Source organism: Bos mutus, chromosome 26 (assembly GCF_027580195.1).
Source record: "Bos mutus isolate GX-2022 chromosome 26, NWIPB_WYAK_1.1, whole genome shotgun sequence".
Taxonomy (NCBI): Eukaryota; Metazoa; Chordata; class Mammalia; order Artiodactyla; family Bovidae; genus Bos; species Bos mutus.
In genome coordinates this window covers 12,070,304-12,093,230 of record NC_091642.1, presented here as the reverse complement: position 1 = coordinate 12,093,230, position 22,927 = coordinate 12,070,304, and the positions used below count along the sequence as shown (strand labels likewise).

General features: G+C 40.4%; 1 protein-coding gene across 3 annotated transcripts in view; it reads right to left on the bottom strand.

Moving 5' to 3' along the window:
• MCMBP (minichromosome maintenance complex binding protein) overlaps window positions 1–22,927 on the bottom strand; it is a 39,791-nt gene that overhangs the window by 11,270 nt on the left and 5,594 nt on the right. For 2 of the 3 annotated variants that reach the window (XM_070363765.1, XM_070363764.1), the window contains 10 exons: window positions 12,251–12,336; window positions 11,508–11,648; window positions 11,347–11,388; window positions 8,406–8,507; window positions 7,816–7,960; window positions 5,098–5,249; window positions 3,593–3,693; window positions 2,343–2,521; window positions 1,879–2,002; window positions 567–684 (listed from right to left, as the gene is read on the bottom strand). In XM_070363765.1, coding sequence (XP_070219866.1) covers window positions 567–684; window positions 1,879–2,002; window positions 2,343–2,521; window positions 3,593–3,693; window positions 5,098–5,249; window positions 7,816–7,960; window positions 8,406–8,507; window positions 11,347–11,388; window positions 11,508–11,648; window positions 12,251–12,336 — 1,190 coding nt within the window. Of the gene's footprint in view, window positions 1–566; window positions 685–1,878; window positions 2,003–2,342; window positions 2,522–3,592; window positions 3,694–5,097; window positions 5,250–7,815; window positions 7,961–8,405; window positions 8,508–11,346; window positions 11,389–11,507; window positions 11,649–12,250; window positions 12,337–22,927 lie in introns of those variants that run through there. The other variant, XM_070363766.1, reaches the window with a different exon arrangement.

Sequence of the window (22,927 nt, the reverse complement as noted above, 5' to 3'; positions counted from 1 at the left end):
AGTTAACACTGGATAAATGAATGATCTACTTCAATCTGTTAAATTTCCAAAGTAAGGTGTGATCAGCATTGCCAGGCACACAACTAATCAGAAGCTATTCCCCTAAGATCTTACCACCACACAAACACTTCATTCCAGATGCCCTGGCAAATAAAGGTAGCTTGACTTTCAAACAGGAATTACACTTGGGCAGCAGAGATAAAGTTATTTCCTCAACTAAAAAGAATTATACTCCTACAATTTAGAGTTAATTGACATTTAAAATCTTAAGGCATACAAAGGATACCAAATAGTACAAACGAACTGGCATCAAAGGAGAGTACAATGTTAAAGGAATTACTACAGTTGTATTAACTGTTATTCAAAGAAATTCATGCTAAGGCAACAAAGGAAAAGTGAAATGTTTAAAGGTAAGTACATTTTAAATTATGAAACTGGCAGGCTTTGTTTCCCCTTAATGAGATCTATTAAAATCTCAAAGTTAAATATTTGGGTTGAATGAAAGACCATTAGATGGACTTTTAAAGTGTGCTTAGGTTTATAACACGTGTTTATATTGATCTTACTGCTGGAACCAGATGTTGAATAATTCGATATAAGTGTTCCGTGAAGGTACTATTCCGTGGACAACCACTCAAGTTAACCGTAAATTTTCCTAGTGGAAGAACATCTCTTCTTGTGTATCTAAAAAAAAAAAAAAAGGTTTAAACCAATAAGACACTCAGGTGATTTCCTGATCTCCATCAAAAGGCAAACAAAGAAAAATTAGCTTAATACTGTCATTACAAATAAAGCAGATTGCTCTCATCAGCTTTTTTAAAAAACAGAAACAATAATGAAAATAACAGCCAATACTTAAATGCTGGTGTTGTTCTTCTACCCTGTGCCAGGTACTGTTCTAAGTACTTTATCACTTAATTCCCAAACACTCTGAGGTAGGTAATATTATTTTCATCTTACAGATGAGAGATATGAGGCGTTTAAATCGTACGCTGACACTCATACAGCCATGAAGCGGTAGGGCTGGACCTGAACACAGCCCATTCGGTCCCCGCATCCGCCCATTCCACCATTATGTACTACTGTCCCAACCCTGCCTGAGCAAAGGGTTATTAGCACAAACATGTCTACTACAGAGTTATTTAAACAGAGAAAAACTAGGGAAGCCTAACATTTAGGGGAAAGGTACAATTGTCTATAACGAAAGATACTGTACAGCCATTAAAAGGCTCAAGGAGAGTTATGATGGGAGAATGTCTACTATTTATTAATGATAAAAGCAAGCTAATGATCTATTTAGAGTATAACTGAGACCACGTAGGGAGGTATACACACACAAACAGAAAGAGCTGACATCATCAGCTACCAAGGTCTGTTAACTGACACCATCTCTAAGTGGTGAGATTGCAGGCAGTTTCTGCTTTCTTCTTTATGCCCTTGGAGCTTACTGAAGGCACGCACATTACTTTGAAATCGGGAAACAAAGACCTATAGCGAGGTGAGAGGAAGAGGGGCTCACGTCCATGGACAAGTGAGGCCACCCAGTGGCCTCGCGGACTGTAGACACAGAGCCTCAGGAGGTATAAACAGGGGACTTACAGACTGCAAAAATGACAAGACAGCTTATTTTACTCATCAGCTAGGTTCTATGCCTAGTTTTAGCTCTTAAATTTAAGGAGATACAATCAAAATGCTACACGTGACCCTGAGAAAAGCTGAAAAAAGGAATATCTGAGATTAGGTGTAACAGCTGTTGCACTGAACAAATAAAAACCATCTGGGGATGAAGCCTAATGAACAAAACAAATTATCTCAGAAACCTTCCTCTTCTTTGTCCCTCTCAACAAAATACCCAACTCCCAGGAACACAGCACTTACACTGTAGAGATGAGATGTAGTATAAGGTACTCAGCGGCCAAGCTGTCTCCCAGAAGGGCATGAGTGAGGAAGCCAAGCAGTTCTGCTCTGACTGGAGACAACTCGGACATGAAACCGGAAACAACTGGAGAGAGAAGGGCGACCAGATTGAGCAGACACGCCAGGCCCTCGCGTGCCTCTGGCTAAAAAGTAACTATGCAACAAAGCAGTGCACACCAGCAGACAACTGGACGGACTTCTAACACTGGCCCGTGAGTGATGCCAACTGTCAAAACAAGACAAGGGTATACCTTTTGGGAGGGGCCTCATTTTAATGAAGAGAATTAACACACAGGAAAACGGGCAAAGTGATGGTGACCGCTGGAGGAACTTTTCCTAACAGCTGAGCACCTGACCGACAGCTCCACAAAACGCAGCTCCCGCACGCCGGGTGAGTCTCTGGGCCACGAGGCGTCAGCACTTACACTTACAGGTCTTGCTCTCCTCTTTGTTAAGGCAAGCAGGCAGTAAGGGGTTGATGTGCTGCAGCTTCTGGGCCAGGACCACGTGGATTCTTGGCACTAAGGAGGCAGGAGGACTGTGCACCCTCTGTTCCTCAGCCATGTCCGTGCACTCCATCGGGTCCAGCAGCGAAGAGGCGTCCCTGCCGAGAGAAGACAGAGCTCGGTTCAGAGGCGGCAGCTGTACACACGAAAAAGTAACATCCGTGTCTGAAAATGAGATGGGAACTCAACCAAGGACAGTTCCACCTGCACTTCTCCTGAGAGAACAGAAAATGCTCCTCGTCTTCGTAAACTGTTACATGACAGATTTCAGGCTACCTACATATGTCACATTATGATAAAGGTATACGTATGTACACGTGTGTACCAAATATAACAAAGTGATCAAAAAGAACTTCACTAGTAAGAGGACACTGCACCTCCAGAAGTGATGCACTGAGAAGAATGTATCACTTTGTAGTTTTCTGCCCCAAATGCATAGCTGGAATCTAATCACAATCTAATCTGATGTGACCTAATTTGTCACATCAGATAAACCCAAACGGACAGACATCCTACAGAATAACTGGTCTGTACTCTTCAGTGCAGCGAGTCTGCTCTGCCATGTAAGGACACAGCAAGAAGACAGCCATCTACAAGCCAGGAAATGGGCCCTCACTAAATGCTGGTGTCTCAACCTTGGTGCCTCCGTACTATGAAAAATGAACTTTCTCAGTGTCAAGGAAAGTGTCAATACATTGAAGGACAGGGGAAAAAAAAAAAAGAAAAGAGAAGTATCAAGGCCTTGAAGGACAACTAAGAGCTGGAGACTGCTGCAGGTTAATGCAGAGAGCGATCCTATGGATCCTGGACAGAGAAAAAGACTGCCAGAAAGAACAGCGCTGAGACACTTGGAGAAGTTTGGCGTGGCCTACGGTTACTGCACTGTGTATTCACGCAAATTCCCAAACTGTGTAGCTATACTCTGATTATATATGAAATATGGACACAGCAAGTACTTAGGATATGAATACACAACTTACTCTCAAGTGTTTGCAAAAACTACACATGTATAAAAATGTATGTATATACAAATAAGCACAAATGAATGACAAAACAGACGGAGCTGAAGTGTTAACACCTGTAAATCTGAATGAAGCGAAAAGGGAGTTCTTTATATAACCATCCTCCAACTTTTCTCAAAGTTTGAAATTATTTCAAAATAGACTCACCTTTCATCATTATTCAGTATACTTAGCACAGGATCCACAGAGAGTATGCCATATAACTCAAGAACATCGTTTACTTTAAAACAATCCCAGTCTTCATAGACCTAACAAGAGGCCACACAAAATCACAGTTAGGACTCAATGGCATCAAAAAAGCATAAGATATTAGCCTTGAAGTAATAATAATCACAAAATGAACCTTACAGCATCTCCTTTATTTGATAAATGGAGACCAAGGAGGTAAGGCTCTTACCTGAAGCCATTTTGCTGGTTAGCAAATACCAACTAAAACACAGGACTCCTGACCAATGTCTGTTTTCCCACTACTTCAGAGAAAAGCTTTTCCCAAAGGATGAACTAAAACCAGAAACATGAGTTATCTCAAAATCTATTAACTCCATTGAGAGATGGGGGAAACTGAGTATTATTAACTTTGGACTTATTCACAAGCTATGCAGTATTAGGAGGACTGACACAGACTTCAAATGGCCATGAGGCCTCTCACAATAAAGAGCCAAACCTCCAAAGCCGTCTATCAAGATGGACATTAGAAACTGTCACAGCTGCTTACTGGGGAGACCTAAGAGAAGCACAGAAGGAAAAATGGGCTAATTCTAGTTCCTGTGCTACATAGCTGAAGTGCCATTTAACTTAAAACCATAACAACTAAGAATGGAAATTCTCACTGATCATTTCTGAAACTTGTATCACTTGTTCTCTGCTCACGATTAAAAAACCAGAATGAGCAAAATAGGGGAACAAACTGTTAACAGATTTTCTTCTACCTTATTTTAAATCTAATTGATAAGAAAAGAAAGAATGGTGAAAATAAAGCAGAAATTAGTAACTTAGAAATGATACAGGAAGAATATAGATATCAATTTAAATTCTGTTTCACCTCTATTTGAAATATTCATTTTTAAAAAAATAAAGACAATGCTGTGGTAGATAAAATGCCCCCTCCCCGCCATACACATATCCACATCTCACTGGAATCCTTGAATATGTTACCTTACATGTAAAAGGGACTTATATAAATTAAAGGACCTTAAGATGGGGAGATTACTCTGGACTGCATGAGTGGGCTCGATCTATAATTACTCATGTCCTTAAAATTAGAGAACCTGTCCTACCTATGGCCAGAGGGAGATAAGACTATGAAAAAATGGTCAGAGGGCTGTATTACTGCTGCCCTGGAAGATGGAAGAAGGGGTCACAAGCCTCTGGAAGCTGGAAAAGGCTAGAAGAGAGATTGCCCCCTGGAGTCTTCAGAGAGGAACCAGTCTTGCAGCCACTTTCATTTTATCCCCAGTGAGATTCACATTGGACTTCTGGCCTAAAGCCTCTAAGATGATAAATTTTGTTATTTTAAGCCACCTAAATTTGTAGCAATTTGTTACAGCAGCAAGAGAAAACTCGCTAACACAAATGCTAAGACTTTTCTGTTTTAATTTCTGAGACACTTAGCACATCTTTGTCAGCATCAGACCCGTCAAAGACTTTCTTACCTTCACGAGACATGCAGGGCCCTTCTCTCCTGGCAATGGAAAATTCAGATCAAAAGGAGAAGAGAGGTTTAGGGAGCTCAGCTGTTGTCCAGAAGAAGCTTCAGTTTCTAAACGTTTTGGCTCGCCACACCATTGAAGACCACCAACATTCCCTAAATTCAAAGGGACAGCATTGCACATCGTCATTTTAAAGGCTTCCTGGAGATAAAGAACATTCCTAAACAGCCTTTTGCATTTGACTGAAATGATATATTTCTGAGCTTGCAAACTTCAAGTTGTTCCCATTTTAAAGGAAGTAACACACACTAGAAGCCACCTATAAAGGGAACAAAGATTACAAAGATCTGGAAGTGTGATCACCTTCCCTTACAATAAAACAGCAACAGATTCCCGCCCCTCCCCACTATCAAATCTCCTAGATGTAACTTTAAAAGTTAATATTTAATAGGGTTATTTAACATCTTTGACCCAATGAGTATATGGGTCTACAGACAATAAAAACACTTTGGTAGAATATAGTTCTTTCTACTTACTAAGAAGAATAAAACCACATAGCAATAAACTTATTTACTGAACAACTACTAACTTCCACTATGTACCAGGAATTAGACTAATTGTTGGGGCTACAAAGATCATTTAAAGATAGCCTGTACCCCTAAAGTAGTTACAATTTAGGACTGATAACTAGTTAGAATTAAAATATAGCTTGCCATACCACACTACACTGCTCAGCAATCAAAAGAATAAACTACTGATATAAACAATAACTTGGTCAGAAAGGAAATTATGCCAAATGACAAAAGCTAATCTATAAGGTCTATATACTGTATCATTCCATTTATGTAACATTCATAAATGACAAAATTTAGGGATGAAGAACAAATTAGTCATTGCCAGAGGGGAGGCAGAGAGGCAGGAGAGGTAGATTGATTCTAAAAGGGCAACAGAAGAGATCCAGGAAATGAACTGTCCTGTATTCTGACTGTGGTCGTGGTCACATGAATCTACATATGTGATCAAACTGCACAGACTAATGCACAAAAACAAGTGCATGTAAAAATGTGAATTCTGAGTGACGTCTATGGACCATATCAATATCCGTTTCCTGGTTATGACATTCTACTATAATTATGCAAGATGTTATAATTATATAAGATGCTGACCCACTTGAAACTGCATCAAGGATATATGGGGATCTCTCTGTATTATTTTTTTTTGGTAAGTGCATGTGAATCTACACTTATCTCCAAAACAGCTTAATATATACATATATAAACACAACACAGTCTGATAGATTGCCTAGAAACCAACAAACAAGGTTAAATGTTAGTCGCTCAGTTGTGTCCGACTCTTTATGACACCATGAACTATAGCCCTCAAGGCTCCTCTGTCCGTGGAATTCTCCTGGCAATAATACTGGAGTGGGTTGCCATTCCCTTCTCCAGGGGATCTTCCCAACCCAGGCATTGAACCCAGGTCTCCCATATTACAGGCAGATTCTTTACTGTTTGAAACACAAGGGAAGACACAAACAAGGTAAAACTTTACACAACTAATGCACTCAGATGTATGCAAAAGCCCCGAAGTATGACATGCAAACCAAAGGGGCAAGAAACAGAAAGAAGCATCAACAGCTTAAATGTCAAGAAAGAGAATTACCATGTGCCCTGGATTCTAATATGTATTTAGGTTACTGTTATGATGCACCATTAATTTGAATAAACATTTGGGGGTGAGTAGAGAAAAAGAAAGAATACTATTACATTTGCATATATTTGGTGTAAAACATTCCAATTTTAAAAATATGCCTTAGCTTAAAGAAATACAGTAATATGAACTTATAAAGTAGAATAATATATGGTTAAATGAAACTCAGTAATAAATCTTTGTTTACCATTGATTGCTATATTTGCTCTCTTAACCCACTCTTCAAATTAAATTAATTCATTTGTTTTACTTCCTCTGCCTTTAAGAAGTGACAGGACATAAAAGGAGAAATAAAGACAAACTTATTTACCTGCCATATGAAGGAATTCACTGCTCATAAAAACTGTGATTGGCAAATCAATAATGATATATACCAATTTTGAAATTCTCTTAGAAAATTTCAACTTTTGGCTTCCTTGTATAATCAGAATTACTTGCGTTTTAATTATATTTTAATACATAAACTACTACAAACCTACTTTAAATAGAACAAACAGAACTGTGACTATTCTAAGGGTTACTTGCTTTAAAGTTTAGGAATAAGTAATCCAGCGTACCAAAACTTCACGTTTTTCCTCCAATGTGCTTAGTCTTACTAAATTAGAGCATCATTATCCCAAAAAGAAAATAAGAAAGGATGTTTTCAGATATAAATAAGTCATTTTTAGAGTAGAGTACTATGCTTTCGTATTACTTAAAGGCCGAGATGAAAAATAAACATGAAGAAACACAAAAGCCCTTTCCTAGCTTCCCAACTTGAGACCCTTCACACCTGCCAGCAGAGCAGCCCCTTCCGAGTGACGCCTAACCGCTCAGTTACGAAGCGCAGGCTGACCAGAGCACGACTGTTACAACTCTCAGAACTGCCTATGATTCTGGTAAACCTGAAAGCACAGCTGTCCAATCACTGCCAGCCCCTAAATCTACAGCTGCTTAGAGAACTATGAATTCTGAATATGAATCCACTGCAAGAGAGCAGAAGTCTCCAGAACGCGGGACGGCACACGCTACCTGCTTGTCTGGCGCCCATATGCTGGTCTTTCTGTTTACTGGGCTGCAGATCCATATCTTCGTCATCTTCATAGCTTCTCTTGTGACGGCTGGGGGTGTAAGACGTTGAAGGGCTGACTCGAGCTTGGTTGGCATTAACATAGGCGTTAAATGAAGGGTTAAGGAAAGATTTCCATGAACCGGGGAATATCCTAAAATTATGCTACCTCTATGACTAATAAAAGACTACTACTTTGGTAGCTTGGTTAAAATAAAGATTTTTTTTTTAAAAGACGACTGATGTATACAAAAAATAAGCTACAAAGATATATTGCATAGCACAACAAATTAATATGAAGTAAAATCTACCAAAATTTTTGAATCATTATGTTGTACCTGAAATTAATACACTATTGTAAACCAACTACACCTCAATATATTAAAAAAAAAAAAAGAAAGAAACAAGGATAAAGAAATTATTTTTTCCAGCTAACTTCATTGATGTAAAAAGACTAAGCTTAAAAAAAAAAATCAATATGAATTGTGGTTTCTTCAATTAAGAAAATTATCAGGAAGCATTCAACACATGAGAAGGTTCAGATAAAGGATATTTCTTTTACCCACATAGATTCTCCAGGCACTGGAACACAATAGAATGTCTGTCTCTCCAAAGTAGTAGTTCGTGGAGAGTTTAAATCAACTTCTTGTTGAGGCTGTGATGTTCACAAAATTTATTAAAAAACTTTAAAAAATTAGCAACTGTGTTTTCAGGTTGTTTATAAAATCACAGTAAATACTTCATACTGAGTTAATTAACAAGCGACTACTAAATCTAAACTATCATTTTTGAAATGAAAACTGACTAAAATCACTTCAGACGCAATCATCAATACAGCGTGTACAGCCTGAGACGGTATGTATAAGCACGGTGGGTTTTGTTTCTTTCTTTCTTTCCTTCCAGGGCCAAAGTCCCCTTTTCCTGGTACGGTGGTCTTACGACTCTTCAGCAACACAGCACCACCTCTTGCTCAGTGTGTCCGACTCTGCGACCCCATGGACCGTAGCCTGCCAGGCTCCTCTGTCCATGGGATTTCTCCAGGCAAGAATACTGGAGTGGGTTGCCATGCTCTCCTCCAGGGGATCTTCCCAACCTAAGGATCGAATGCAGGTCTCCTGCACTGCAAGTGGATTCTTTACTGTCTGAGCCACCAGGGAAGCCCAATTAATACTGCACCTTCCTTCAAATCCAAAATACACAATACCCTAGGTTACAAAATTAAATCCCTAAACACACTATTTTGTTAAATTTTTTTCAAAGACAACACTCATGGTAATCCCACTGTCTCTCTCACAGGAATGCTATCAACATTAGCCTATCAAATAGGAATTTAATGATATACTTCTTATGAGGTTGCTCTGAGATGAGATTTAAAAATCAGGTATTGTTCATTACAAAAGGCATATTCTCTGTTTCAAATCTACTTAGAAAGTCTTAAGTATAGATAGGTAGAGGACCCAAGACGTAATATTAAAAAGAAATTATTTCAAGATACTCATATTACTTTTTTTTTATGTGTGCATTTAATTATTTTTTTATTTTTTTAATTTTATTTTATTTTTAAACTTTACATAATTGTTCATATTACTTTTTTTCTTTCTTTTTTTTTTTCTTCATATTACTTTTATAGTACAAAAAAAATTCCCTTACAAGTAAACAAAATCTATATTCTATCTTATAAGAGAAAAACAGAAAAGAAAGAAAGAATTCCAGAGACATCAACTGAATCTGAGATGGTATGTGTAAGCAAAGTGGCTTTTCTTTCTTTCTTTCTTTCCAGGGCCAAAGTCCCCTTTTCCTGGTATGGTGTTCTTACTTATGACTCTTCAGAAACACAGCACAAGCTCTTTGCCTTTGGGAATATTACAGATGGACACCCTCATCTATTTTATTTTCCCATTTCTAGATGTTGAGATTACTGAGTTAGAGAGACACTGCATTATTGTGTCCTAGAAGAAAACTTCTGTATTAATTTATCAGCCTAATATAACTTAGGGCTCCATAAACAGGAATGCAGGAAACATTTATAAAGCTGATTCATTAGACTCAGCACAACAATGTATTACTATGTCATGGAAACACCCTTAAAAGAAAAAAAGACACTGGGAGACCTGGAGGTCATCAAAAGATTAAACGAATTCATCTTTCACGAGTCCATTACTCTAAGTAAGTGCAGGAAGTTATATTTCTTTCTCTACAGAAACTTTCCTAATTAGGGCCATTCTTCCATACAGATCAGCCTGCTGAGCTAGAATATTTATTTCAGGATTTTGTCTTCTTTCTTCTTCCCTTTCCCATTATTGATATGTAGGAGAGTTTCTATTACTTCCTTTTATCAAAGAAGGCTTAAATTTACTTTTTTCTTCCCAGGAAAAGAGGGCAGGATTTAATCAAATTTAATTAAGCACATGTAGGGGCTTCCCTGGCAGTTCAGGGGTTAGGTGTGGATTTGCTCCCTGGTCAGGGAACTAAGATCCCACATGCTGTGCAGCATGGCCAAAAGAAAAAAAAAAAAGGTATAAAAAAATTAAGCGCATGCAAAGCCTTTAAAGTAATATTCTTTCATTTTTCTTCTACTTTTCATTTTAAAAGAACTTAGGTAATTTTTAAAAGCAAGTATGTAGACATTAGGAAAAGAAAGGAAGTAACTTGTCATTTACAATATTCCACCTTCTAAGACATTTTTAGAAGATCAAAAAAAAATCGTATCAGAGAAACTCAAGTAAAAGGCAAATAAACAAAACATTTCACATGACTTCTTAGAACTTATATACAAGATAAGTAAATTTATGATCCACCAAAGGAAAATAATATTCCCTGCCCAGGAAAAAATGCTCATTAAAAAGTTTTTTATAAGCCCCATGTTCCTCCCCGCGTCCCTCCGGCACCTGGCGCTTCGTAGCGCCCAAAAGCTGAGAGGGGTTAGAGGCGCCTATCACATCCTAGAGGTTGTTTATGTCGAGCTGTGGATGTTACACGCGTTGTTTGGCCAGGACAGCGAGATGCTGGCGGCCTTCTACGGGTGGTTCAGGGTCTCTTTCGTGGTCAGCGCAGTCCCAGGATGCGGAGTCCTGGTCTTCAACATCGGATCGCCCCTTTACCAGTATGTGACCAAGTTCCTCATCGTAGCAATGTGTTTCCAGCTTCGGATCCGCCAAAATCAAGCCAGAGCTCGGACCAGACAGCTGCTAAATTCTACGCGGGCCTGGAGGTGCTCGGGTTAAGGCGGGGCCGACCCCGGCCCCCTAATCCAGAGGACAGGGAAAGCACGGCTTGTGCGAATGCTGACCTGGAGGTCTGGAGGCCAAGGCTCCACCCAGTTCTGTGAGCACCATGAAAGATGCCGATGAGGGTAGGGATGGGGGCACCTGTTCTTAATTCTGTCCCTTTTGAGTGACTGCAAGCTCCATCTTCTAAGGAAATTTTCTATGGTTTTATAATAAATGATTTTTGTTGGAAAAAAAAAGTTTTTTATATATTTTAAGTATACATACCCCACACTCTGCTACATCTCTATATTTTCCAAAATGAAGAACCTATGAACAAAACAAAAAATAACAGTATTATATCAACATTATCAGAATCAAAACTGCCATAGACAAAGCTAATCCTACTAATTGTGAACACTAAGTTTAACGAAAAAGGCAATACATACACGTGCTTTTGTGTTTCGGTTAACAGTTTCATACACTCCCATGTAAAATTCAGGGTCAAACATATCCTGAACCATGCAACGAAACTTCACAAAACTGTTAGGTTTCAAATAATGAAGAGGAACTTCATTCAGTGATGGTACCTTAAAGGAAAACAATCAATCAAGTCAAAATAGTCTGTGTATAAGACGTTAAGCACGTACACATATATATCCAGACAAACCACCGTCCCCACCTACCCACCCCACATACAAAATCAGGCCCTAACAGGGAGCCAAATGATTTCAACGCTCAACAACACAAATGCTGAACATAAGTCCTTTCCGCGTTCTTGCAAATTCAGTTCGTATGATGACATTTGATTATAATGTCAAAGGATGCTTTTCCTTCAGAACACTTTCCACTTAGCAGAAAGGTATTGGCTTTGTTGAGCTCATCTCTTAAAACTCGTACAAGTAATTCTTTAAAATGAAGGTAATAAAAAATCATCGAAGCTCGCACAATTACCCTTTTTTTCACGGTCAGTTACTGCCACCTACAGGTGCCAGTACAGAAGCACTTATTTGCTTGAATTTAAATTGCAAGAGAACAAAATCTTTTAATACATATGCACTTAAGGCAGAGGGCGGTACATGTTAATTTATATATTTTTAAGTTATATGTGGATCACTACTGCGAGAACCTGGAAGTCTGCCCAACCCTCGCCCACCCACCCACCTCCAGCAAACAGCATTAATAAGCTTACCCATTTAGGAGCATTATTCTCCTTCAGCTTTTCCTTAAAATATTCTATTACTTTCTTCTCCCAGTCAGGATTAACTCCATTTTGAGCTGAAAGAAAAATATACTTTTCAAAGCTGAAGGTACATTAGTTTAGGGTGCCTTATTGGAAGCGCTGCGCAAGACACCAGAAGCTGCCGGGTAGGGGGCTGGATATTACAGTCGGGGTGAGGCCGAGCCCCTGTGGGCTCTCAGGTGCTAACAGTCTCCCGAGAGCTCTTCCACAGTGAGAGATGAGGCCCCAGACACAGCAGCACAGGAACCATCGCCTGAAAGGCACTCTGCTGCTTGAAAACATTTTAATACAGATTTAAAACACTTTTACAATTACCCTGAAATGAAAAGAGAACATGTTCTTCTTCTACTGTTTTTTTAAATTTTTTATTTGGGAATAATTTCAAACTTCCAAAAAGTCACAATGAAAATTACAAAGAACACCTGTACCCTCACCCCCATTTACTTTATTATTTGCTTGCTCTCTCTCTCTCTCCCACATTTTTCTCACTTGACCTTACATTACACACACATCATTTATTTTTATCTTTAAATAGTACTTGGGCTTCCCTGGTGGCTCAGCTGGTAAAGAATTTGTCTGCAATGCAGGAGACCTGGGTTTGATCCCTGAGTTGCGAAGATCCCCTGGAGAAGGGAAAGGGTACCCAACTCTCCAGTATTCTGGCCTGGAGAATTCCATGGACTGTAGAGTCCAAGGGGCTGCAAAGAGTCGGATACGACTGAGCGACTTTCACTTAAATAGTACAGTGTGTTTCCTAAGAATAAGGAGATTATCTTACATAACCACGGTACTTGCTATCAATCTCAGGAAGTTTGAAATCAATACCAAACTTTTTTTTATCAAGTCTACCACGCATATTTCAACTTGTCTCCTGACCTGACACTATTGTTTATTGTACTTTTTCCACTTCAGTACAGATCCAGTTTAGGATCACATGCTGCTTTCTGCTATCTTTTTTTTTCCTTTTAATCTTTTTTTATTCCGGAACAGTTCCTCAATCTTTATCTTTTATGACACTGATAATGAAGAATACAAACCCATTATAAAAAACAGAATGTTCCTCCCTGGGTCTGTCTGATGTCTCCTTATGCGTAGAGTGCAGTTACACGTTCCCAGTCAGTGCTACATAAGCGTGCGGTGTCCTTGAACGGCTGTACGTGCTTCGCTGAGACAGGAGATGTTCATCTTCTCTTCGTGCATGTTAATTTTCACCACCCAGTAAAACTGACAGCCAAGTTCTCCACAGTAGTCACTTTCCCCCTCTCTCCTCTAGTAAGCAATCTACAGGAGATACCTCAGGACCAAACAAGTAATTTTCATGAAACTTGCCCTGCTCCCAAGATTTAGCACACCTCTTGCAATGATGATTGCAAAATAAGAGAAAGGTGTTTTTAATGTCATATTAAAGATAAGAAACCAGCTTTTAAAAAATTATGGGAACTGGCCAAGACTAAAAAGTGAATCATCAAAAAAAAAACAAAAACAAAACCCCAGGAATATATATATACGCATGTTTTCATGAATTAGAACTACCTGAGTGAACTCCGGGAGTTGGTGATGGACAGGGAGGCCTGGGGTGCTGCGATTCATGGGGTCGCAAAGAGTCGGACAAGACTGAGCAACTGATCTGATCTGATCTGAACCAGACCTTTGCCAACAAAGGTCCATTTGGTCAAGGTTATGGTTTTTCCAGTGGTCATGTATGGATGTGAGAGTTGGGACTGTGAAGAAAGCTGAGGACTGAAGAATTGATGCTTTTGAACTATGGTGTTGGAGAAGACTCTTGAGAGTCTCCTGGACTGCAAGGAGATCCAACCAGTCCATTCTAAAGGAGATCAATCCTGGGTGTTCTTTGGAAGGAATGATGCTGAAGCTGAAACTCCAATACTTTGGCCACCTCATGCAAAGAGCTGACTTATTGGAAAAGACCCTGATGCTGGGAGGGATTGGGGGCAGGAGGAGAAGGGGACAACAGAGGATGAGATGGCTGGATGGCATCACTGACTCGATGGACGTGAGTCTGGGTGAACTCCAGGAGTTGGTGATGGACAGGGAGGCCTGGCATGCTGCAATTCATGGGGTCGCAAAGAGTCGGACACGACTCAGCGACTGAACTGAACTGACCCACTGCTGGTCAATACTTCCAACAATGCATGGGTACCATATACATCACACAAGTGATATGGAAATGTGATGTAAAGGGATTTTGTCTTTATTTGTTATGCAGCTGGTTCTGTTAGAAACACTCATAAGATCCTGCTAACACCTGCTGTAGCAGAGATTCCGAATGCTTTCACTTAACTGAGCAAAAGACAGTTATTAAAAAGCACTCGTGGAGGTGAAAGCGCCCTCAGTGATTCTGATTGCAATGAGGGTTAAATCACTGTGTGTGTATGTCAGTCATCACGTCCACCGCTTTGCAACCCCGTGGACTGTAGGCCACCAGGCTCCTCTATCCATGGGATTTCCCAGACAAGAATACTAGAGTGGGTTGCTATTTCCTTCTCCAGGGCATCTTCTCAATCCAGGTCTCTTGCACTGTAGATGGACTCTTTACCAACTGAGCTACAGCAATGCCCCCAAGGGTTAAATCTACTACTAGTAAACTGGTCCTCAAAGTGTGGCTTCCCAGACCAGCAGCACTAGCACCACCTGAGCAGTTGTTAGCAAGGCAGTTCTTCAGCCCATCCCAGAACTACTGAATGAGAAACTCTGGAGGTGAGGCCTAGCAATTCATACTTTAAAATACCCTCTAGGGATTCTGATGCACACTGAAATTTGAGAAGCAGTGGTCGACTAAATGCATGCCAATAAAGGATCACTGAATGGGGATGGGAGGTGGGGAGACTAGACTGGGTATTTCTGGTTCTAGTCAAAATGGATGTTTGCTACAAGCAGACATGACCGCCAACACCACTATTCTGACTGCATCTGTGTAAGAAGGTTGAATATACCACATCAGAGGCAATGAAGCTACATCAAAGAGTGACTAGGAAGCAGCAAGTTACTTCGAAGTACCTTACATGTTATGAAACGTTAAACAAAACATCTGGTATTGCTGAACAATTTAAGGACTGCAGTAGAGAATTCCAAAATTCTCAGAAGTACAGTAACTACCCATTATGTATTAAGCCTACTTTATGCCCAGCACTCTGCCAGGTGCTATCAGGATCCTTAGAATTGAAGGAACTTAGTGACTTCACTTTCACTTTTCACTTTCATGCATTGGAGAAGGAAATGGCGACCCACTCCCGTGTTCTTGCCTGGAGAATCCCAGGCACGGGGGAGCCTGGTGGGCTGCCGTCTATGGGGTCGCACAGAGTCAGACACGACTGTAGTGACTTAGCAGCAAGCAGCAGAGCTAAGACAGGGCTTCCCAGGTGGCTCAGTGGTAAAGAATCCTCCTGCCAATGCAGGAGACGTGGGTTTGATCCCTAGGTTGGGAAGATCTCCTGGAGGTGCATGCAAGCACATGACAGCTAAGATAAGCTATGAGCAGAAAAACAGGCAAAAGCAAATAGGAGAAAATAATGAAGGTCAAAATATCTCAGAGAGGGCTTCTGAAAGAGGTGGTGTTTGAGCCAGGCCTGGGAAGAGAGGCAGAATGGAACCATGTTGAGGTATGAGGGGTGGGCATATTGCAGACACAGGGCATTCTAGAGGAGGGAACAGTAATAGTAAGCCAAAGACAAGGACGGACATACCAGAAATTCAAATACGCGAGCACAAAGTGGCTGGAAAAGAACAAAGCTAACGAACAAAAGGAAGATGAGACCAAACAGATCACAGAGTTTTCAATGCCAGGCTACAGATCCACTCTCTGTTCATCAACAATTCACCTTTACATTCCCAGGCTCTAGCAAGCGCCTGGGACACAGCTACTAGAGTCAGAGAAATAAACATTAAATAGACAAAACACTGAGAAAAATAAGCTGTTTCGAAAGACTAGCACCCATTTCCCCTTTTTCTAGCAACAGTGCCTCTTCTGAGGAGGAACCACAGCACCCTCACTCTCAGCCCCGGGGCGGACCTGACGGAGGCCTCACAGAAGTTCTAATGATCAGGTTAGGGGGGCCTCAGTCAAGGACAACCCCGGGTATAAGGCTCAGCAGCTGGGTCCAACAAATCCCAGAGCTGCCTGTGGCCACAATGACAGAGGTCTGTCTGAAAACGAAGCCATCCCAGGGGAAAGTGGAGTAGAGAGCCTGATTTCTGAAGTATTTGGCTGTAGTTGAGCCAGACGTTAGCCCACTCTGGAACTGTTACCTCAAACAATGTGTTCATCTTCCTCGGTTTAAGCAGAATCGACCTGGGCCACGGGCAACCGAGAATCCTGCTGAGCACATATATATCACTATCATCTTTCTCACGAATTCCCCGCCATCTGAACGTGGGCACCCCTGCACTCTCTTGCCCTAGTTTAAGTGGTCAGAGGAACTGAGGAACAAAAGACAGACACACTTTTACACTCTCACCAACAGCCTATGAGAGGTCCAATGCTCTGCCTCAATACTTCATCTGGTCAATCTTTTCAATACGCATCATATACCAAATTAATGTTTTTGTTTCTAGTGTGACATAGACATCAAGGCTCATTTTTTTCCAGAAAGATATCTATTTGTTCCAGCCTTATTTAAAAGACTTTCTAGCGGTAAACTGCTTTGGCAAACAGAGTAACAATTAACTGTCACACAATTACCAATGAGAAAACATGCCACAAAACCATGGTCAAAGATGAGGAACTTCACTCATACACTGTCAATCTTTCCTCCTATAGAATTAGCAAACTTGCATGGGTCCAAGTCCATCACTGATGAGAAACAGATGCTGTTAAGTGGGGAAAGTCTTCTCGCTGGCCCTCAGCAGCAACAGATGGGATTTTTTTGCTGTGGTACTACTGTCAAACTCAACTCCTGTTTTTGTTACTGTATTCTGTTAACCTGGTAAGAGTTGTCTATCCTTATGCCAATACCATATTGTCTTAATCACTATAGACTGATAGCGAGTCTTAAAATTAGGTAGTGATGTTCTTCATCTTTGCTTTCAAGTTTGTCTTGATTATTCTAGACTCTCAACATTTCTAAGTAATTCTGAGGAACACTTGAAAACGACTGCTGAAATTTCTATCAGATTATATTTTGATGTTTAAATTTCAATTTGATTATATACTGCATATATAGATTTGAGGAGAACTAAGATGTAAGTCCCTTGGACTGCAGGGAGATCCAATCAGTCCATCCTAAAGGAGACTAGTCCCGGGTGTTCATTGGAAGGACTGATGCTGGAGCTGAAACTCCAATACTTTGGCCACCTCATGCGAAAGACCCTGATGCTGGGAGGGACTGCGGGCAGGAGGAGAAGGGAACGACAGAGGATGAGATGGCTGGATGGCATCACCGACTCGACGGACATGAGTTTGGGTGAACCCCAGGAGTTTGTGATGGACAGGAAGGCCTGGTGTGCTACGATTCATGGGGTTGCAAAGAGTCAGACACGACTGAGCGACTGAACTGAACTGAAGATGTAGAAAGAAACCGACCTGCTGTTGCTGACTTTGAAAACCGAAGGGGCCGCAACACAAGAAATCAGCCCAACTCTAGAAGCAGTAAAAAAGGCAAGGAGATAAGAGTATCCCCTAGAGGCTGCAGAAAGGAGGGCAGACCTATGGACAACTTGACTTTATCCCAGTGACACCCACATCAGACTTCTGGCCTCCAGAACTGTAAGAGAATACATTTGTATAACAAACGCTGGAGACGGTGTGGAGAAAAGGGAGCCCTCTTAGACTGTTGGTGGGAATGTTAAGTTGGTGTAGCCACTATGGAAAACAGTTAGGAGGTTTTTTAAAAAAAAAAAACTAAAAATTAGAGTTGCCACATAAACCAGCAATCCCACTCCTGGGCATATACTGGGACAAACCTACAGTTCAAAAAGATACAGTATCCTGTGACAAATCATAATGGAAAAGAATATTAAAAATATATATATTATGTATATAACTGAATCATTTTCCTATACAGCAGAAATTAACACAACACTGTAAACCAACCATATTACAATAAAAAAATAAATTTATGTTGTTTTAAGCAATTAAATTTGTGGTAATTATTACAGCAGAAATCGGAAATTAATAGTGTATTTTTTAAAGAACTGGTCTATTGCATCCAAGCTGTTGAATTTATACCTAGAGCTGTTTGTGTCACACTCTCCCTGTCTGTACTGCCCTTTCACATGTCTCCAATGGTACCTGCTCTTTCAAAACATTACAGCAACTCTGGAACGCAGTTTGGCAGTTTCATACAGGGGCTTCCCAGGTGGCGCTAGTGATAAAGAACCCGCCTTCCAATGCAGGAGGCACAGAGACACAGGTTCAATCCCTGAGCCAGGAAGATCCTCTGGAGGAGGACATGGCAAAAAAAAAAAAAGGATTATCTTATTATTCCCATTTTACAGATGGTAAAATCCAGGTAAAGAAAGGTTAATTGACATGTTCACCCTCAAGGTTAGGAAGTGGGAGGGGCCAAGCAGTGACCCACTACAGAAGTGCTAAAAAAAAAAAAAAGGATTATCTTATTATTCCCATTTTACAGATGGTAAAATCCAGGTAAAGAAAGGTTAATTGACATGTTCACCCCCAAGGTTAGGAAGTGGGAGGGGCCAAGCAGTGACCCACTACAGAAGTGCTAAAAAAAAAAAGAGGATTATCTTATTATTCCCATTTTACAGATGGTAAAATCCAGGTAAAGAAAGGTTAATTGACATGTTCACCCCCAAGGTTAGGAAGTGGGAGGGCCAAGCAGCGAACACTACAGAGGCTAAGAGTGGTCTAGCCTAAGCACTAGCAATAGGAGATACCTTTGCTGCAGAGAATCTAAAAATAATAAAACCAACTAAAATCCATTCCACTTCTACCATCACTATGAATTAACCATTCTAAACAATGTCAGTGATAAACTATTTTTCCTTTGAAAATCTTCTGCTGGTATAAATCCTAAACAACTGTTGACTACTGCTGAGTTTTAACACAGACTTCCCCAGTGGCTCAGATGGTAAAGAATCTGCCCACAACGCAGGAGACCCAAATTCGATCCCTGGGTCGGGAAGATCCCCTGGGGAAGGGAATGGCTGCCCACTCCAGTATTCTTGCCTGGAGAATTCCACAGACAGAGAAGCCTGGACAGCCTACAGTCCACAGGGCTGCAATTACTACATTTTTACTATTTACCCTTTAATAAATATTTCATTAGACACAGGAGTTTATTTGAAGAACCTCTGTTACATTTTGTGACCCCATGGACGGGCTCCTCTGTCCTTCACTATCTCCCAGAATTTGCTCAAAATTCATGTACACTGAGTTGGTGATGCTATCTAACTACCCCATCCTCTGTTATATACTTAGCTCCCAAAACAGACTCAGCCACATGCATTTGTCTGGACAGTAAATTTCTCAGTGGTACGTGTGTGCATGCCCAGTCATGGCTGACCCTTTGCGACCCCAGGGACTGTAGCCTGCCAGGCTCCTCTGCCTGTGTAAATTTTCCAGACAAGAATACTGGAGTGGGTAGCCATTTCCTTCTCCAGGGGACCTTCCCAACTGAGGGCTTAAACCTGCATCTCCTGCATTGGCAGACGGATTCTGTACCACTGAGCCACCTGGGAAGCCCTCTAAGTGATACAGAATAGTCCAAACTTGGTTAGAGCAGTGAGCATCCCCCAAGCCCTATGGTACTCTAGAGTCCTACAGGTATACGAAAGATTTTAAATAAACAAACAATAACCCAGTGACTGTAAAGATGAAGGAGAACTTGAATTACTTCAATTCTATCTTCCATGGGACAACTTGAACAACTTTTTGTGTTTAACATTTTAAGCAGTGAAACAGTATGAAGTGAGAGGTGCAGTTGGTGCAAATTTTGCTCGTAAGTGAACATTTTACTGAATTTGAATCGTATCTTAATATAGAAATATATCCTTCTTAAGGGCTTGCTTCCCTGGTAGCTCACCTGGTAAAGAATCCACCTGCAATGCAGGAGACCCCGGCTGATTCCTGGGTTGCAAAGATACCCTGCAGAAGGGATACCCACTCCACCCTGGTGGCCCAGACCGTAAAGAATCTGCCTGCAATGTGGGAAACCCGGGTTCGATCCCTGGGTCAGGAAGATCCCCTGGAGGAGGGCATGGCAACCCACTCCAGTATTCTTGCTTGGACAATCCCCATGGACAGAGGAGCCTGGTGGGCTACAGTCCATGGGGTCGCAAAGAGTCAGACATCACTGGGCAATTAAGCATAGCACATTTTCTTAAACAGCTATTTGTTTTATAGTAAAGAATGAATCAATAAAATATCAGTAACATCAGTGGAAAGATTTCTAGTTTGTGTCTTTTGTAGATGTTTCAGTTTTATCAAAATTCATTTATAATTAAACTGTTTATATAAAATATTATTATATTGAATAACTAAAAGACCAAAATTCAAACGATTTAGTAGGTATAAACACTATTCAGTAAATAGTTTAGCTTTTTGTCTATAGAAACGTGTTACTCTTAATACAAAAAATTCATTAATTATACAATTAATACAAGATTATTCAAATCTAAAGTGTGGTACCTGTACCAACATGAAACAATGTCGTCATAACAGAACTCAACCACCACAAAAAAATTCTAAAATAAGCAGGGTTGAGGAAGAAGTTGATAGAAGCAATGTCTAGATTGAAATATGTAATTACCTTAAACACTGCACATAGCTTCATTTCATGATTATTACTGAAAATAATTATATAGTATAAAGAAACGAAGTATTAAAAAATGATTAGAGCTAAATGCCCTGGGTATGGCCCTGTAGCTAAGCAGCAGTTTGGCTTTAGAATCTGAAATCTTTACTATTCTCTATTACCCAAAGAACTAAATGCACTACAGATTCAATGCAATCCCCACCATAATGCCAACTGCCTTTTTTGCAGCAATGACAGATTCTAAATTCATATGGAAATACAAGGGATTCTGAAGAGTCAAAACAATCTTTAAAAAAAAGAATGAGGACAAAGTTGGAGGACTCATGCTTCATCATTTTAAAACTTGCTACAAAGTTACAGTAATCAACACAACACAGTACTGGCAGAAGGGTAAGCATACAGAGCAACAGAATGGAACTGAGAGTTCAGAAATAACGCTATACATCAATGGTCAACTGATACACACACAGACACACACACAGTTAAAAAAAAAAAAAGCTGCCAAACTGAATCAGTGGGGAAAGAATAGTCTTTTTTAACAAAAAGTGCTGGGGGAGCTTCCAGGATGGTGGAGGCAAGCACGTGCTCAGAAGGCAGCACAGCGAAGTTCCCTGCAGACAGAAGCTGCCCACAAGCGACCCTACCAGACCTTGCCCTACGCTCCTTTTCATCTGCGTACTTTATGAGATGCTTCAAAATAAACGGGCAGATGTTCAAACACACATACACAAGGTGCTGTGACAACTAGATGTGCACATGCAAAAGAAGGAATTTGAATCCCGACCTCATACCATCATCCACAAAAATTACTTCAAAATGGATCCAAGACCTAAATGTAAGGAGCTAAACCTACAAAATTCTAAGAAAGAACACAGATATATATCTTTGTGACCTTGCATCAGACAATGGTTTCTTAAATATGGTACCAAAAGCATAAGCAACTAAAGGAAAAAGAAATTGGACATCATCAAAATGAAAAATCTACATCAGAAGATGTTATCAAGAAAGCGAAAAGGCAATTTATACAACAGGTGAAAATATTTCTAAAACATATATCTGATAAGGGTCTAATATACAGAATATATAAAGAACCCTTATAATGCAACAATACAAGCAAAACCCCAATTTAAAAATCTGCAAAAGGGAATTCCCTGGAGGTGCAGTGGTTAGGATTCTGGGCTTTCACTGCCAAGGGCATGGGTTCAATCCCTGGTCAGGGAACTAAGATTTGGGAAAAGCTGCATGGTGTGGTCAAAAAATAAAAATCTGCAAAGAATTTGAAAAGTTGTTTCTCCAAATGAGATATACAAAAGGTCTATATGCATGTGAACAGATACAATATACTATTACATTACAGTAATGCAAACTGAAATCATAATGAGATATCACTTCACCCCCATTAGGATGGCTATTATTAAGACGCTGAAGTGGACTGGAGAAACTGGAACCCTCATACTTTGCTGGTGGAAGCATAAAATGGTGCCAATACTTTGGGGAAAGTTCTAACATGAAATTACCACATGGCCCAGCAATCACACGCAGAGGCATATACCCAAGAGAACTGAAAACATGTATTCACACAAAAACCATGTGTATTCATAGCAGCACTACTCACAACAGCCAAGTGTCCACCTATGGAGAAATGGATAAACCACACATGGCATATTCACGCTATGGAGCACTGTTTGCAGTCGCGGAAAGGAATGTAGTACTGACACACGCTACAACACGGATGAACCTTGACGACATTATGCCAAGTTAAAGAAACCAGACACAAGAGGCCAGAAGTTGCATGATCCCATTTATATGAAATGTCCAGACTGGGTAAACCATGGACAGAAGTCCTCGAGTGGTTTTAAGAGGATGGTGGATGGGGCAATCGGGAGCGACT